General features: G+C 34.5%; 1 protein-coding gene across 1 annotated transcript in view; it reads right to left on the bottom strand.

Annotated features, from left to right (window-relative positions):
• The window catches only part of dock3 (dedicator of cytokinesis 3), a 258,400-nt gene that overhangs the window by 127,060 nt on the left and 111,340 nt on the right, over window positions 1-20,000 (bottom strand). Inside the window, exon 5 of the mRNA XM_016490711.1 lies at window positions 16,963-17,059. Coding sequence (XP_016346197.1) covers window positions 16,963-17,059 — 97 coding nt within the window. The remainder of the gene's footprint in view (window positions 1-16,962; window positions 17,060-20,000) is intronic.

Here is a 20,000-nt window from a genome sequence, read left to right on the forward strand (position 1 = left end):
CATATATATATATATATATATATATATATATATGAAGAGTTTGGTTCCAAAACGCGATAAACGCAGTATCGTTTCTGCGAAAAATCAGTATTGTATCTGGTCGGTATTGAAAAGTCCATTTTTTATTTTACGCAAAATGCAACATCCGCCGTTTTATTATGTCATTTTTTCTCCCTATCTTTCCAAACTGTGACAAACGCCAGTCTCCCTTCTCTGCAGAATGCGATACATCCGCTTAACCAATCACAGCGCGTCAGCTTGTCACGGTCACAAAATAAGACCTAACAAGATGATCAGTCACCCAGCACATAGCAAAGGGGTCTTCGATCTGAAGGGGTTATTTTGTGATTTGATTGGTTGGTTTCAGAAAATGTTTAACAGAATGAAAGGTCAGTTATACAGCAATAAATTATATTATATTTTATATATATATATATATATATATGTATGTATGCAAAAAATATTTGTAAACATCCAGCTTATTATATATGATTAAAATTAGTGATGGGAAACCGAGGCTTTCTGAACCATTTGAGGCTTTCATCAAATTGTGCCGAAAAACGGTTCATTACTCGAAGCTTTTTAACACAGTGCGCATTAGTGACATCTGGTGGTCAGACTCGGTTTCTCCAGCCTATCTAACGAAACATCGCGGAGTAGAGGATGGTTTGAAAAAGATTTTAATCTGTGCCAATTCGTGTTATGCGTAGTCCGGTCAACGGATTCACATATTGATCAATAATATCAAATATACAAGTGTGTGATTTATAATTAATAATTGACGTGAGTAGTAGCAAAAATATTTTGGGTGAGCTATTCAGGGTCTCTGAGACCACAGCTAGAACATGATAAAATGCAGTAGAGGTGTGACGTGCATTCAGTTTCTGTCTGGTGTTGAGGTTATTCTAAGCTATTCTACTGAATCCCAAATAAGTGTACACACACACACACACACACAAGTCAATGGTTTGACTGAAAGCTGTCCTGATTTGGAGTAGATGTCATATCTCATTTGCTGGTTTTGTCAGCACAAAGCATGTCTAGGACATCGAAGTTAAATGGTTTCAAGCCACAAGAAAAAGCTTGTTTACCATAATTTGGCTTCTCTCATAAGTGTGTCTGTTTTCCTGTGTTGTGCTGAGAGTGTTCAGACAGCATCAAAGCAATGCTCCAGCGCTTTAGAACAGGGCGCTCAGTTCACGAGGGTCTGGTACACTGACGTCCGCACGAATTCGGCTCTGTTGTGTTACCTAAGATCTGAGGCTAACACACATTTCACAGGCTGATCTGGTCAGAGGTCCACATACACGGATCGCCCCCTCAACTCCGCGGCGACTGCCATTGGAGAGGGGGTTGCCTTAGTAACAGCAATTTGGCAGGCTAGTCAGACACTATGCGCCAGCCCACACAGTTCACCGACACTATGGTTCTCGCTGTCGGGCAGACAGAGTGAAATAAAAAGTGTATTAAATTGACAAACAAATAATAATAAAAAAACTTTTAAAAATACAATTAAAAAAATATAATATCTAGATTATTTCATAAAAAAACAATGCTATAATCACGTTTTATGAGGACAGTAAATTAATCAATAAATCGATAAATCTAGTAATGCACATCATATAGAGTATCATATGAAGAAAGAGACTTTTAGCCTTATAAAGTCTAAAAGTAACTTTCCGCCAAGGTTCATCTAACATCCCATCTACCACTGACATAAGGAGATGGGTGACCTATACAGTACGTCTCAGCTCAGTATCTCACCAAAACAATAAAGAACCCATCAAACTCAGCGACTGAATTATGAGGAATATCTGAGACTGAAGGGAGGCCCCAAAACATATCCGGATGCCTACATCACACGTAAAACGTCTGAACGCCAACAAACATAAAAACCAAGTGGCATCTTCAAAGTTTTCAATGATGTTACAAGTCATTCTAAATAAACATCTTGTCAAAACGTCTACAAATGTTCCATATCAAGTGTATAGGGAGCACTGAACACTGCATAGGGGCCCTATTATTTATAAGATATTTTGTAGGTGTCAAGATGTTGTTTGACCATGTGCGTCAATGCCATCTGTATGACTATTCAAACTGACAAAAGTGTCACATCTAGAGTAGCACTTCACAAATGAGTGCCACGACATTTAGAAACATTCTGATGTCAACAGGAACAGCAATTAACTAAACCTGACGTAAAATCACGACGATGCATACAGCCATCCAACACAATGCCTAATAACATCGGTAGTGTTTCTTTAAAATACACAGGGTTTGATGTCGTCTATTTAGCATCTGGCCTTCCGCCACACTTTGTCACGAAGCTTTTGAGTCATTGTATTTATAACAGCGCCACAGTGTCGTAAATATCAGCGGGTAACTTAATAATAGTAATGAATAATTCCTTACATTTATATAGCGCTTTTCTGGGCACTCAAAGTGCTTTACATAGAAGGGGGGGATCTCCTCAACCACCACCAGGTGGTATTGTTACGTATTGGTCGTAATGTGAGTCAAAATGAAGCTCTGTGCCATTTTACTTATTACGACCAAAATCGCATTACGACTTTCCAAATTGTACATCAGCCGCAGGCAGGATCCACCAAAGCAGAACCGTGAGACTGGAATAAAACCAATATGTGAACGCTGTACGTCTGAAGGCAACCACTTGATTTCTGTGGATTGAATTTGTGGTATTTACAATGTAAATTTGTTGAATCCTATAATGTGCGAAGACGGATTTATCATAAACAAGTCGCCAGCAGCACATTGCAGTGTGTAGAAGTGGAAGAGAATCGTTTTCTGGGGGAATGTGTGATAGGAGACATAAATCATGATGTTTGAAACCTGTGGTGTATCCCGGGATCTTTTTTTTTTTCACTATGGCTGTTTGACTTCCAGCTACATTTATCCAAAGTGACTTATCAGGGTGAGTCTCACGAAACCTGTCAAGGAAATGCCATATTTTTACTCCAAAAATTAACAAATACAACCAAAAATAGATTACATTTTGTGTGAAGCCTAATATTAGGATTATTAAGATTCTCTGCATGGTCACATTATTTGTATGCTCATATACACATTTTTATTGCTTAATTCCCATGAATGCAGCAATAAATAAATAAACAAACACACAATTGTAGTATTTTTGTACTGGCCTTAATTTATATTGATTTATTGACTGATTTATTGATTGATTCATTTGATTTGAATTAATTGATTTAGTAAACATTCGAAAGTATTTATGTCATTAACTAATTTAATGCTGCTTTTTGTTTTACTTTCTTGACTTTCTTTTACTTTCTTTTTTTTGAAATCCTGTAAATCATTGTTGGATCTCTTATTAGGAAATTGTTAAAAGGAATTGTCCTATTATAAGGAATTATAGTATTAAATTGTAAAAGGTATATAAAAATCTACTAACAATTACAGTTCATGTGTGTAGCAATATGTTATGTACTGGATTTAAAATGAAATGGGTCAGAATAAGGATACACGATCTATAAGACACATCTTGGACTTTATACTGACACCTGTTGGTGTGGATGTAGCATCATGCATATCATTCTTACTTAATACTTCTGTAAATGAATGCAGGAAGCTATTATGCCGTTAAAAGGTTACCATCTGACAGCTGAACTACGCAAGAAAGTTCATGATGGAAACATGGTGTGAGTAGTCTTTAACACACTGACACATCCAAAGACACTCTGACCCCCACAGTTCACCTCTGTCTGTCCCAGAAACGTGACGCTGAAGCCAGGAAGGGGTGGCATCGTCAGAACGAGTAAATGTGTGAATCCCTGCAGAACTCACCGCAACCTGGCAACACGACGAGCCTCAGGCTGTGTCACCACACATTTCACCTTTCCAGGGTCGTGACCCCTCAGCATCTGCACAAGTCACATTCACTACGTTTACAGTCCAACGCAGGCTAATGTAGTCAGAAAAGTGTTGAAGAGCAATCAGCTGGAAGCAGAGAAACTACTAGTAAAATGCTAACAAAACAACAATGCTAAGCTGACTACAAACATTGACTTTGGCTGCAACATGCTTGTTGCTTAACAAGCTAAGCTACAGGTAAGTAGCTTTGCAAACACTATAACATAAACATAAAAATCAAGGCTGTATCCGAAATCACCCTACATACCCTCATTCACTTCATTACCCAACATTACTTCATTAATATAGTCCACAAAAAGAAGTGAATGAAAATGAGTGAGCGAATTCAGAAGTGCTGTGGACACCCTCATCTGGCAAAATACAGGAATACATTTGTTGTGACCCTCACAGTGCTTGGGTCATTGAGAGTACATCTGTTATACACTCATTATTGCCGTGCATCATAGGACTGCAATAAGTAGGAATAAAATAGGAGTGCACTTGGTAATGTCTGCTATGGCTTTGGACATGGCTGTTTCCTCAAATACTGCAATATATACTGTAGATGACTGCTGTCTTTCTTCACAAACAAACAGAGGTGAGACCACATGCTAACCATTGAAAATCCTGTACAAATGAAAGATGGCCAAGACAAAACAAACAAAAAAAGACAAGACAAACGAATAAACAAAACACAGGACAAACACACACACACACACACACACACACACACACACACACACAAGACAAACCAATGAAAACACAACAAAACAAGGCAAAAAAACAAAAGCATGAAACAAAACAAAAAAGACAAAACAAACACAAAACCAGACAAAAAATGTGAAACAAAAAAACACAAGACAAAACAAAAACACAAAACAAAAAACCACAAGACAAAAACAAAAAACAATAAACAAACAACCAATAAAGAGAAAGTAAAACACAAGACAAATCAAATACAAAACACAAGACAAAAAACACTAGACAAACCAATAAACAGAAAACGAAACAAGATGGAACAAAAACCTGAAACAAAAAAACAAGACAAACCAATAAACAAAAAAACTAAACAAAAACATGAAACAAAACACAAGACAAAAAAAAAAACACATGACAAACCAATAAACACAAGACAAAAAAAACACAAAACAACAAGAAACAAAACACAAGAAATAAAGACATGCATCAAAACACAAACTAATGAAAGTGAAACAAAAAACATGACAAACAAAAAACACAAAACAAAGACAAAGCTAAAAACACAACAAAACAAAGGCATTTTTGCTGTCTGTCTGAACAAAGCCTAAAAATCTAATAGTGCTATATATACATGACACTATTTAATAGCCATCATTCTTCACACACAGCGGCGAGACCACATGCTAACCATTGAAAATCCTGCACAAATGAAACATTGTCATTCTGAAATGGACCACGTCTAGACAGAAGGTGAGAGGATGAAAAGGGATATGAGTGACAGTTAACCAGGATGAAGTGACAGTGTGACATGAGGTTTCATCACACTGATGGAACGAAAATGAAAAAAGCTTTCACACATGTGCTCCTGCATCTTTGTTGGATCGCCCTGCAGGCAACATCGCAGATGGGGGTTGCACCAAACGGGACATGACGTGAACGAAATAACTGCCTGTGTGTAAAAAAAAGCATGGCTGAAGCATTAAAGCAGCATGTTACATGTGTATGAGTGCATCAAAAACATGTATTTTATGGAATACACAAAAGTCACAAATAAAGACCAATTGATTTTGGGATTTGTTCAGACAGACAACAAAAGATATATATTTGTTATTGTTTTGTAATTTGTAATTTGTTTTGATGTGTTTGGTTTATTAGCTTATTTTTGTGTTTTGTTTTGCTTCCTGCTGAAATTTGTTCAGCTATTTGTACTCTGAACAGAAAATAATACCAGCTAATGATAGCCATAATAATAATAACTATATGAGTAAAATTTGTTAACGAACTCTGAAGTTGGCTTGAAAAAGCCTTGTCTGAACATTTTAAATAACTTTGAAAAGCTAAAAGTTTGAATATAACTGTTGAAACTGAAGTTTGTAGCATAATTTATCAAATTGCTAACATGTTGTAATTTGTTGCTATCATGTTTTTGCATGTTGCTAACACGAATTAGCTTGTTGCTAACATTGTAACATGTCACTAGCATAGTTTAGCTTGCTGTTAGCATGTTTTAGCATTTGGCTAGAATGATTTAGCACATTGCTAGCATGTTGCTAACATGATTTAGTGTGTAGCTAGCATGATTTAAAATGTTGCTAGCATGTTGTTAGCATGATAAACATGTTGCAGTCATGATTTAGCATTTTGCTAACTTGTCTGAAGGTTTGAACAGTTTGAAGTCAATAAAGTCCATCAGAAAAATAAAAGGATAGATAAAGAGTTTTTGTATGTTGCTACTATGATATGTATGTTGCTAACATGATGCTAGCATGATTTAGCACATTATTAACATGTTGACAGCATGATTTAGCTTGTTGCTAGCATATTATAGTATGTCGCTAGCATGGTTTAACTTGTCGATACCATGTTTTAACAATGCTTGAGCATTGCTAACATGATTTAACATGTTGCTAGCATGATTTAGCATGTTGCTCACATGATTAGCATGTTGCTAACTTGTTTGAAGTTTAAAATATTTAAAAAGTTCAAAGTTTGAATGTTTTAGGTCAATAAATGATGATTTAACATGTTGCTAGCATTATTTATTGAGTTGTTACAATTAGCATGTTGTCAGCATTTTTATCATGCTGCTAGCATGACTTAACATGTGACTAACATGGTTTAACATGTTGATAACATGTCATAGCATGTTGCTAGCATAACATGTTGCTAAAATGGTTTAGCATGCTGTTAGCATGTTTTAGCATTATTAACATGTTGTTAGCAGGATTAGTATGTTGCTAGCATGCTGCTAATTATGTTTCTAGCATTTGCTAACATGATGCTAGCATGTTTTAGCATGATTAACATGTTGCTAATTGTTTCTAGCATGATTAGCATGTTTCTAACACGTTGCTAGCTTGTTTCTAACATGATTAGCTTGTTGCTAGCATGTTTCTCAAATTATGTTCTGTTTTACCTCACTGCTTGTGTTTTTTTTTCTTTGCTGCTAGTATAAATGGTGTTGCAGGGCAGTAGAAGCACACTGACAGCTGTATCCTTCCACATGAGTAAAGATCATTTACCGTTAAGATGACAGGCTGACCGAATGCTTAAGAGACTGTGACAGAACAGCGTTTCAAAGCATGATGTGTTACAGAACAATCTTAAGCTAGTGTATGAGCTTTCATAAACTATCAAGGAAAATGGGCCTCATTTATCAATCTAACGTAGAAACGAGCGCAGATCCGTGCGCACAAATCAACTTACGACAGAGTTCACGTGTGATTCATGAAACATTCGTATGCCGCCAATCTCATCGTACGAATGATCGCACGCGGCAGAAAACAATCGTTATCTGAATATCACGCCCCTAAAAACACCCTGGTTTAGAAGCCTCGCCCCTAGAGTTTACGACACGGAGAAACGAAACCCGGCCAAAAAGAGGAAGTAATCTCATGAAAGAGAAATTGATCTCACTCCAAAAACTCCCATTAACCTTGTAATTGCAAACAATTAGGCTACATTCATTTATGTCATTTAAATGTATATTGAAATACTGGTAAATATAAACAGCCTATTTAGTTCCCCTCACTCTACAACAAATATTTTATTTTTAACAGTATTCAGAACAGAACAAGAATGAAAAATAAGTAGTTATAAAATTATATTTTAAACTATAAAATAAAACACAAACTAGGCTATAGTGGCATTCAATATAAACAGCATACAAATGTCAAGCAAAACTGAAACGGCATTGGGCTCAAGAGCCTGAATCCAAAGGTTTCTATTTTTGCCACATTTGTAGCATTTGTTTGCATAGCTATTATTCATTATGTAGCCTAAACATGGCTTTATACGTCACTCATGTTCTAATATCCGTGTAAACCTTGTAATTGCAAACAATTAGGCTACATTCATTTATGTCATTTAAATGTATATTGAAATACTGGTAAATATAAACAGCCTATTTAGTTCCCCTCACTCTACAACAAATATTTTATTTTTAACAGTATTCAGAACAGAACAAGAATGAAAAATAAGTAGTTATAAAATTATATTTTAAACTATAAAATAAAACACAAACTAGGCTATAGTGGCATTCAATATAAACAGCATACAAATGTCAAGCAAAACTGAAACGGCATTGGGCTCAAGAGCCTGAATCCAAAGGTTTCTATTTTTGCCACATTTGTAGCATTTGTTTGCATAGCTATTATTCATTATGTAGCCTAAACATGGCTTTATACGTCACTCATGTTCTAATATCCGTGTAAAATCCTTCACATGCGCAAAAATGTTTGTTTGGGCACTGCACCAGCGGACCTTTTAAAATAAACAGTGTAACTTTTTTGTTTGGTTGACTGCATTTTAGTTTGATGATGAATGGCTGAAATGTCAGGCAACGGTAGAACTAATGTTTATCATTAGTACATTTATCCAAAGTGACTTATCAGGGTGAGTCTCACGAAACCTGTCAAGGAAATGCCATATTTTTACTCCAAAAATGAACAAATACAACCAAAAATAGATTACATTTTGTGTGAAGCCTAATATTAGGATTATTAAGATTCTCTGCATGGTCACATTATTTTTATGCTCATATACACATTTTTATTGCTTAATTCCCATTAATGCAGCAATAAATAAATAAATAAACAAACACACAATTGTAGTATTTTTGTACTGGCTTTAATTTATATTGATTTATTGACTGATTTATTGATTGATTCATTTGATTTGAATTAATTGATTTAGTAAACATTCGAAAGTATTTATGTCATGAACTAATTTAATGCTGCTTTTTGTTTTACTTTCTTGACTTTCTTTTACTTTCTTTTTTTTTAAATCCTGTAAATCACTGTTGGATCTCTTATTAGGAAATTGTTAAAAGGAATTGTCCTATTATAATTCATTTATTTTTACACAAAATATAATTGTAAATATTTAGAAATAATTATTTATATAAATATATAGAACTAATGTTGTTTGTGTGTGCGTGAGGCACCTGTGCGATCAGATAGATTAAATCAAATAAAGATATAAAGAAAATAAATAAAATGCATTAAGAGTGTCACAAAAACAAGCGTAGCCTATACTTTTGCACAGTGTTTTTTTTTCTTCTTTTTGTTCATCTGTTAATTATATTATAGCCTATTATATATTTTGTGTTATCCTATTTATTTTATTCCTTTTATAGACTTAATTTCTGTTTTTCTCCATGTGCTGCAGGTGCATGATGCGACGATTGAATCATCATGTTCTTGTTTATGCTGCTATTCATGCATATAAAGCTAAAGCCCTGTATAAAACAAACACACAAAAAAAAGACATTCTAATCTTACTGGTTAACGATCGACTAATGAGCTTCGTTTGACGGTCAGGGAAATAAAAATGAACAAAATGCTGTCATTCTACAATTCTCCACCATATTTACTATGCTGCGCGCAAGTTCAGGTAACTCAAAAAGACCAGACCAGACGTGAGATTTGATCATAGTCACTGCTCACGTCCATATTGATAAATTCCAAGTTTTGCGTTGAAACGACCATACGCCCAATTTTCTGTCGTACGTTCGTTTCATAAATGAGGCCCAATGTGAGAGTTTATGAGAAAAGCAGCAATGTTTGATGCTTGTCGACAAAATGATCGAGTCAGGTTAGCAGTATGAATTAAGTACAGACTATTCTGTGTTATGTAGAAACTTAAGAGATAGACAGACATGAATGTTGCTGAAACCTATTTCTGGAGAGTTTAGATACTGTAATAAGTGACTGATGTACAGAACAGCTCATGAAACATCTAAGAAGCACTTTCCCATAATCTGAGAAGAGAAGCAAGTAATGTCATAAAAGATGGTATTACTTAGCATAATCGCTGTTGGTCATTTTAACTCGGAGCCTCAAACATTTAGCAAATTTATGCATGACTAAGCCCTGAAACACTTAAAATATGCACATATTTGGCTGAGGTTGCTTGTAAAGTATGTTCTGTGACAGGCTTCAGTGGTAACGGACACTTTGAGGATTTTCGTAACATGACACAACACTTCACTGTCACTCTGCACTACCAGAAAAAAACCTCTTCCCAATCCCACAGATTTCTGTCCGTACGGCCGAGGGTGCAGATCAATCACAAGTCTCCCAGTGACCATCTCCTGACCCGGTATTGCATATTAAAAGCGGTTGCCGATGGGGAAACTTGTCAGTCAATATGAAGGCATTAACATGGCCCATCCGCTTCAGACAGAAATACTGACCACAACTGAAAGATCATTGCAAGACCTGAAACAGGCTCTATGCTAGAACATTAACACAGACGCTTGCAGTATATATTTTGAAAATATTTACATGTATATACATTTATATATTTATAGTCTTATGTTTTATATCATACATAAATATATTTAATATATAAACATAACATATTTTCTTAAATATATACATACGTGTGTGTATTTATATATACATAATAAATATACACAGTAGTACACACATATATTATGTAAACAAAACTTTTGTTTTGGATGCGATTAATCGTTTGACAGCACTAATGTTTTCTGCACCATTTCTTTACATGAAGTAGTATGGCTCTTGTGATTGATGGACAGACATGAGCTGTTCAGAACACTCCTCTTTGATAGCATGTAATGACTGTTTAATTCATACTGGAAGCCAGAGGGCGCCCTTGCGCATAAACTCCACATATGCTTAGCAGAAGTAATGCTACTGACAACGCTCCATGAAATCCCTAATATGGACAAAGGTATCCAGTTATCACTGAATAAAATGCACAATGGAGATAGATAAATTTTAACTGATGAAACTTGAAGACAATAAACATACAATTGCACAACATATATGGTTTATCTGTGTTCTTCAAGCAATCTTGGGTATTTTTTTATAAGGAAAGTACACTGTAAAAAATTATGTCTGCCCTCAGCAAATATGGCTCATTAAAATAAACAGATTTTACTTAAAAAATTCAGTTTTGCACATTACTTAATTTAAAGCTACAAATGTTACATAACATATCGAGTTCATGGATTACTTTAATTAATAAAGAAACAAGTAAATTTGAGTAAAATCAACAATACTCAAAATTTTAGTCAAATTAACACTATTTTTTTTAGGATCCAAGCAGATACCACGTGACGAACTGGATTAACTTTGAAACGCGCAATTTGTGGTGGCCATTTTAGTAAACCAGATCTCAGAAGAGGACTACATCCACTGTGAAGGTAAGTAGCTGTTATGTGAAATAAGTAGAACTTTTCTTTATTATATATTTTACTAGATATCGAATGAACACTTAATCATGTGCGTGCACGCCGGAGTCACAACTTTTTGTGAGACCAAAATACACATTGTAGGGTTAATTTTTACACTCTGCCTTTGATCGTAGGCTAACGTTAATCGTGCTACAGTGACGCTGTACCAGTGGCAGTTCAACAAACTGCATGATACGACATACACATCATATGTTAGCATTGTAGTGGTAGATCTGGGCGTATATATCGGTAGATAGCCATTCCAGTTATAACCTTCAAATGATTTTACTCGCGTGCTACCCTGACATAAGCGTTTCTGCACGCGCGCACACGCAAAGTCACACAGTGTGAACAGTGAACCAAGATCTTCACTAATTGCTCTTAAACTGTCGAATACACTCAAGATTTACATAAACAGTCGTTTACATCCTTAGTGAATGTTAACAGAAAACTGGACGTGTGTAAGTACATTAAATCCTTGCAATTTCATTAATGTTAATCAACATAAGACAGGACAAAAATCACTCACTGCTCTTGACTGATTAATTTAACTTTGATTAGAATCTGTATACTGAATTCATACAGTAAAGTCTACTGATGTTTACTGTTTACTGAAAATCCTGCTTACTTATTTTAGCATTTAAATCTTAGATGTTCACTGTCATTACTGTGTCATGCATTTTATTTTATTTTTAATATTAACATGAATTTCTATTTCTGTTTGTACTCAGGATCACAGCTTGATTGTCTTCCTATCAGAGAACACTGACAATCTGATTGCACATTACCGCATTACCAGGTGAGTGAATATGGTACATTTTGTGTTGATTGCTTTGAAATTACTTTTATAGTAAGTGGAAAGTGCAAATTTGAAAATACAATGACTAATCTTAAAATAAATCAAATTAAACGTTTTTTTTGTTTGTTTGTTTGAATGATTTGGTCAGATTAATGACTGCTTGGATGTCTCCATCAGTGAGCTTCATACATGTTTTAAAGTTGAGCCTGACAACCAAAAAAGCACAATATGCCTTTTATTGTTTTATTGTTTTGTGTTATAGAACACTGATCGGGAAATAGCCCAAGAAGACCCTACAAGGGGGCTCTCCAGATGACAGTCCTTAGGCAGAAATAGTCTTGAAAGGTGTTGAGGTTCTGTCAAGATTGTCCAGTGTTGCAATGCATGTGTTGCCCGTCTTGGCCTGATGTATTCTGTAAAACTGACTTACCCCAAGCCACTGAGGTATACATTTGATTTTATTTTTTATTTTTTCAGAAAATCCTGCTTGACGACATTTTTTTAATACTTGTTAAGTGTCTTGTTAATGCATTTTTAATGCCACAGAACATCGCAAAACTCACATGCAAGTCAACAAGCATACAACACCACACATTACATACTCAGCACTTCATTTCTCTCAAACACACAAGCATACAACACCACAAACATTATGTAAACAACATACTCTACTCTATACCACACACACAAACATACAACACCACAAATATTTTAAAAAAGCATGTTGATGCTTACTGCTATTTGTTACAGAATGTTTTCTGTTGTTCAGTAATCTGTATTTTTAGCCATTTTCAAAAGTGTTTTAAGAGATTTTTTTAAGTTGCGTTTGTAAAAAAATAAATAAAGAAGTAATATTCACCAGTTGTCTGCTATGTCTTCCACTCACTGTAATATATAACTAATTTTAAGTATTGAGCAGTACCTAGGTATTTTAAAATACAAAAACTTAAAATTATCAATCTAAATGAGCTTAAATTTTATAATGGGGTAAACAAGACTTTTATTGTAGAAATGACTTTAGAAATTTATTAGTAAAATCTACTTAAAATATTGTGTTACACCAGCTAATAAATTTGAGCAAAACCGTTCACTGGGATACTCAAACATTTAAGCATTGCCAACTAAAGATTTTTAGGTAACACTGCTTAAAATTCCATGCGAAATTTACTTAAGAAGAGGGATGCAAAAATGATGCACTATATTTATAAGTAAATCTAGCATATTATTTTTTTTCAGTGTATATTTATAATGCAATGCTAATCGACATAGCCTTTATTACTGTATATAATACTATCAATCTGTAATATGAAACCACGTCTGGTCACAAAAAGAAGTTATTTCAAACACTCGACTATGTTATTAAGTTAATTTGGAGAAAAAGCACATCAATAAATGATATCTTTGTTGGACAACAGGTTAGTAAACAGGCTCATACACATGCAAAACTGTATCGCACACGTGCTACTGTAGTACATTTATTCAGACCGATTTTGTATGCACTGTACAGCCCTAACCAACCCAGTTACAGATTGTAGAAGCAGCTCCTCATTTAGCGATAAACTCCTCCTCAATTTCACGTCCGCCTTCCACGATGTCGCACACAGAAATAGGTAAACAGCTAGACTCTATAGCTATTATCGCGGGAAGACTAATTCTGTTCGTAGGGAGGATTTTTACCGGTATATCGCAAACGATAAGATATCGCCCATCCCTAATATATATATACGTTTATACAACAGTTCAACGGCACAAGTGTGTAAATACATAAAAAAATAACAATGGAGTGCCTTTAAAAGCCCTCTTTTGTGCAGAAGTACTTCCTTCCACCACGGATTTAAATCTCAGTTTGACATTTTAACAGCTCAGCCCAAGCCTCCGTTACTAATTCGAAAACGTCACTTTAGAACTAGTAACGAAGGAACGTTGAGTTGCTTCATTGAAAACTTACTGTATTAAAAGCGGTGTATTATGTGTAGTAGAGTTTTATGAGAGACAGATTGACTGAGCGATTACTGCATATATATATATATATATATATATATATAGTACCGTTGTAAAATTAATTAAAAAAAATATTACAAAATTAACAAACATAATTAAATAAACATCAGACAGATGGTCAGTTATAAACATCCAAACCCAGCCAAACTACCAAGCACACAAGACAATATTAACATACTGCTAATAGCACATCCACAGCAATGTGAAGATGACAAAGTGCATCTGCCAGACCTGCCACAGCCAAACTGCGAACAGCAAATTCAGAAAACACTGTTCACTAATTAGTCAAATACATTTATCGCCTGCGTTGGCTTCTGATAAGAGTGGAGGCTTTGGTCCGAGTCCCAGATACATTGAGCTCTTGCTGTTACAATAATTTCAACAAGCGTTTCCACGTGACTGGCTGCTTGTTGTCTTGTCCACGTTTTCCTAACCGGAGCCGCGGAGTGTGAATCTTCGCTATCAGCTGAGCGGCAGCCTCGCGATGCTCTGTGTTCGCCTCTTTACGCAACCCAAATCAGTCCGAATTAGTCACCCTTGATTCAGCCGGCCACCAAATTAGCGTTGATTTTCTGAGCTGCATTACGAGTGCTGTCAGAATCCTGGAAGCCTTATTACAAGCGTTCATGTCTTTGAATTGGTGATGATTGAGAACAAAAGGTGTTTGAGGAAACACGTTACGGTTTAAAAATAGTCAAAATAGCAAAAACAAGCTGCTTTCTCTGATGTGATGAGTGCTGGAACACTGCAAAAAAAACAGTTTTAATCAGTATCTAACAATCCTTAAAACTATTTTTTTAAGAAAAATATATTAAAACTTATTTTCAAAGACTACACTTTTTCTTACCCCACTTGTTTTGCTCTTGTTTTAAGTATAAACCTCACTCAACCTCACAACATAATAGGACAATAGACAGCAAACATTAAACTATATTAAGAATACAAAGCCATGTACTCCCTGAAACGTACAGTACATGATGAACATGTGAACAAAAAAAAAATGCTGTGTCATCTTTGTGTTGAGCAGTAGATGGTCAAAATGGCAGTAAGCAATGATGGATGATGAATCAACGCTGTTAAAATCTTTGTGGTTACGTCATGTCTGGCATCCCTAAAACCTCCAGAGTCACAGAGAAGAGAGAGAGAGAGAGAGCGCTATTGTCATGTCGTACACTAATGCTTGGTAATCCTCAGTACAGGCTTACATAAAGGGCTCTGTCAGATCTCATAGTGTCTCTGTGTGAGGAGAGCAGCACATTCAAGACTTTCACAAAGCCTCTTCAGCCTGATCATTCTTCACATCAGATTCATGGGCCTTTGCTTAGGCAACTTAAAAGTGCTCTTTGATATTCATTCATTAATCTAAGATAACGTAATTCAGAAAAGATTCCTTTTGCATTTCAGAGGGAGGGCAAAGAAAAATGGACAATAAAACATTCTTGCATTTCTCAATTTCCATGCTACTGACTGTATAAACCGGTAGCCCCGCCTACAACTCACACCATTGGTTGAGCCAGAATAGGACAGAACACGCCTCATTTGTGAAATACAAGCACAGCAACTTCCTTTCCAAATCATTCGTAAAACTATTCTTATGCTGTTGAATATCCGATTCGAAAAATTCAAAACCATGTCAATTCTCAAACTGTCTGATTGATACATTTGTTCTGATCATTTCTCAACCATGCAATCATTCACAGTCATGCAATTCATAAATCATTTCTGCCTGTTTCATAAATTGTTTGTGAACATTCTAATGTAAAACACTTCAAAATTCGCTGCATAAATTCACAATAATTGAGTTTTTTGAATTGTTCGTAAACTTCCGTGCTTAAACTATCAAACATGTGCTTCATAAATTTGCAATAATTGAGTTGTTTGAATTGTTCGTAAACTTTCATGCATAAACTATAAAAAAATGTGCTTCATAAATTCACAATAATTGAGTTTTATGAATTGTTCATAAACTTTCTTGTGTAAACTATCAAACATGCCCTTCATAAGTTCGCAATAATTTAGTTTTATGAATTGTTCGTAAACTTTGTTGAGTTAACTATCAAACGTGTGCTTCATACATTTGCAATAACTGAGTTTTATGAATTGTTCGTAAACTTTGTTGAGTAAACTATCAAACGTGTGCTCCATACATTTGCAATAACTGAGTTTTATGAATTGTTCGTAAACTTTCTTCGGTAAGCTATCAAACATGCACTTAAATTCATAATACTTGAGTTTCATGAATCGCTCGCAACCATTTGATGTATAAATTAGTTCTGCTTGTTTGTTTCATGATTGTTTGTAATCATTCGTATGTGAACTATTGAACATTCATAATTGTATTTATAAATTCATTATGCTTGTTTCGTGAATCGTTCACAACCATGCAATACATAAATTGTCAAATATGTGATTCGTAAATTTGTTCTGCACATTTCATTAATCATTTTTAACCATTCTTATGCGGATTATACAATTCATGAAACATTTGATAAATTTGTTCTTCTTTTGTTCAATCAACCATTTTTACGTAAATTATTGTACTGTTTGTACAGAAACTCGTTTACTAGCAGCCTGTTCAGAGAGAGAGCGATAGAGAGAAAACACATTATTGCATTCAGTCTGCGATACATTTTTAAATGGTTCCTCTATGTTCCCATGTGCCAGGTGTGTATTTCCTTCAAAACTACATACTTATGAAATATTGTACAAAGCGCACTCAAACGGTCTACTAGATCGAGGGAAGATGGTTCCATCACTGAAAGCACTATAATCCAGTCTCTCGAGTGATGCTTGCTGTTGTAGCACACGCAAACGGCATCGCCTTTCCTGCTCACAGTGGAGTAGAGATAGAAGAGGAGGAGGAGGAACTCACCACATACAGCTGCTTCCACAGGACAGACCACTCCTGCAGCGTAGAGGTGACCTCTGTGATGATGGGGTCCTCCAGCGGGACCACCGTCTCATATTGCCTGAACAGAAACAACAAACATTGACCACAGGTAAGTGTGATTGCCCTCCAACGAGTAGTTACCAATGAATACTTACTTACTTTATTGATTTACTTATTCATTCATTCATTCATTCATTCACTCATTAATTAATTAATTCATTCATTCATTCTCAAATGTACTTAATCGTAATGAACGATTATTATATTTAAATAAAAATAATATTTTCATTCATTCATTCATTCACTCACTCACTCACTCACTCATTCATTCTCAAATGTACTTAATCGTAATGAATGGTTACTATATTTAAATAAAAATAATAAAAAATACAATTTTCATTCATTCACTCATTCATTATCAAATGTACTTAATCGTAATGAACGGTTACTATATTTAAATAAAAATTATATTTTCATTCATTCATTCACTCATTCATTCTCAAATGTATTTAATCGTAATGAACGGTTACTATATTTAAATAAAAAATAATATTTTAATTCATTCATTCATTCATTCATTCATTCATTCACTCATTCATTCTCAAATGTACTTAATCGTAATGAACGGTTACTATATTTAAATAAAAATAATAAAAAATAATATTTTCATTCATTCATTCATTCATTCATTCTCAAATGTACTTAATCGTAATGAATGGTTACTATATTTAAATAAAAATAATAAAAATAATATTTTCATTCATTCATTAACTCACTCACTCACTCACTCATTCTCAAATGTACGTAATCGTAATGAATGGTTACTATATTTAAATAAAAATAATAAAAAATAATATTTTCATTCATTCATTCATTCATTTATTCTCAAATGTACTTAATCATAATGAATGGTTACTGTGTTTAAATAAAAATAATAAAAATAATATTTTCATTCATTCACTCATTCATTCTCAAATGTACTTAATTGTAATGAATGGTTACTATATTGAAATAAAAATAATCTATCTATCTATCTATCTATCTATCCTCAAAGGTAGTTAGTAGTAATGGATGGTTAATATATTTAAATAACAATAATTTATTATTATATATTATTATATTTATTTATACAATAAAAATGACACTTTATGCATTATTATTTTCCTCAGAAATACTTAGTAATAATGAAATATAACTGTATTTAAATAAAATATAACATTTTATTTATGCATACATATTTATGAATTTATTTATTCACTAATTCTATAAATACGTAATAAAATTACTATAAATTAGGGCTGTCATCGTAAACGCGTTAATGCTTGCGATTAATTTTAAAATCCTTAACGCGTTAAAATAATTTAACGCAGTTAACGCAAAATTACTGAAGCACAATTTCTGTTCTAACCCTTTAACCCAATTTTGCTTCTCTTCTTGCGATTAGATCATTTTAAGCCACTAAACTCCGGGAAGGTTTTCAGTCCAATGATCCAGTAAGCGAATGCATTGAAACAATCCGTCCAAAACAGCGCTAATATAAAGGAAACCAGGCTGATGACATCAGAGATCGCAGAGAGAACAGAGACTCGTGTTGCGATTTAAACACGAGCTCTATTATATTCTGTGATTGTCTCTGAAGACCGCAAGCCCTCACATGTCACACGCGCTGTGTGAAGTACAGACTGAACGGATTGTCAACACATCCCACCGCTGTATGGCCAGATGAGAAGCAAACTACGTTTTTTTTTGACTGGATAACCAGTCTCGCTAGTAATGTTTTGATGGATGAAGACTGCAATCAAGGTAAAGACGATTGCGGTGGCATACAGGAGTCGTACAGTAAGCACGCGTGAGTCCGTTATAATAATGTGTGTATGAGTGCTCTTGACGCACTGATCGTACATTGTATTTATGCACAGGCACAGACATTTCCGTACATTCACGTTGTTTCCACACACATTCACGAAAATGTTTTGATTTGTCATGTGTATGTTACTGTAGTAGATATATGCAGTCAGCCGTCGGTTGGTTTAGGTTTTTTTTTTTTGGCATCTCCATGTGGTCCTGTTCGGTAACGCAACTTGGCTTCTCTAAAATGTAAAAAAGTTCTTTGCTGTTGCACTGTACACATACTATACAATTCTGATTGTTTTTTTCTTTCATATGTGCTTATATGGGCTCCTTATATCATTTGGTTCTTTGGTGTCCTTTTGGAGTTTCTAAGTGTCCTTTTTTGGAAAGTCATCTAAATTTATCTTGAAAAAAGCTTGCAGAAAATACAGATTTTTGAGAATCACCCTTTAATCTTTTGGTTTACTTTGCTGGATATAGCAAATGATGACAAAATAAACATTTGAAACAAGATAAATGGTCTATGCATAATTTCATGAAGTATGCGATTAATCGCGATTAATCACAGAAAAAGGACGTCATTAATTCGATAAAAAATTTTAACCGATTGACAGCCCTACTATAAATACATAATATATTTACTACATACTATATTTAAATATGAATAAAAACATAAATAATTTTTTTGTATACATATAAAATAAACAGATGAAGAAAACAACAAACACTGACCAGAGGATAGATCAATTACCCCCCCCCCCAAAAGCAGGTAGAAGCAATAAATAAAATAACACAAATAGCAATTTATGTATTCTCATATAAACACAATTTTTTTTTTTTTTTTTACAAATTAACTTTTGTAAAATAATTCTCTACTTGCTATTTTGGTAGTAAATATGATAAAACGGAGGAAAAGACCTTTGTTAAAGCATTCCATAGGGTCTTTAAAATAACAGTGTACTGTACACAGAGCTATCATCATAAACCAATAGCACTAAATTGTCCTGCTTCATCTTCCTGCTGTCGCATTAGCTCTTCCTGTCCATTCATCTCTCCATATTGTTGTACATCCATCAGCCCTCACTGTCCTTCCTCTGTCCTTCTCTGACACACAGTGGAAACAGATTGAGCTCTTTGTTCCGCTTTATCATCACATGTGTCAAATGTAA

This window comes from Sinocyclocheilus anshuiensis, unplaced genomic scaffold (assembly GCF_001515605.1).
Source record: "Sinocyclocheilus anshuiensis isolate Anshui unplaced genomic scaffold, SAMN03320099.WGS_v1.1 scaffold510, whole genome shotgun sequence".
NCBI classification, from domain to species: Eukaryota; Metazoa; Chordata; class Actinopteri; order Cypriniformes; family Cyprinidae; genus Sinocyclocheilus; species Sinocyclocheilus anshuiensis.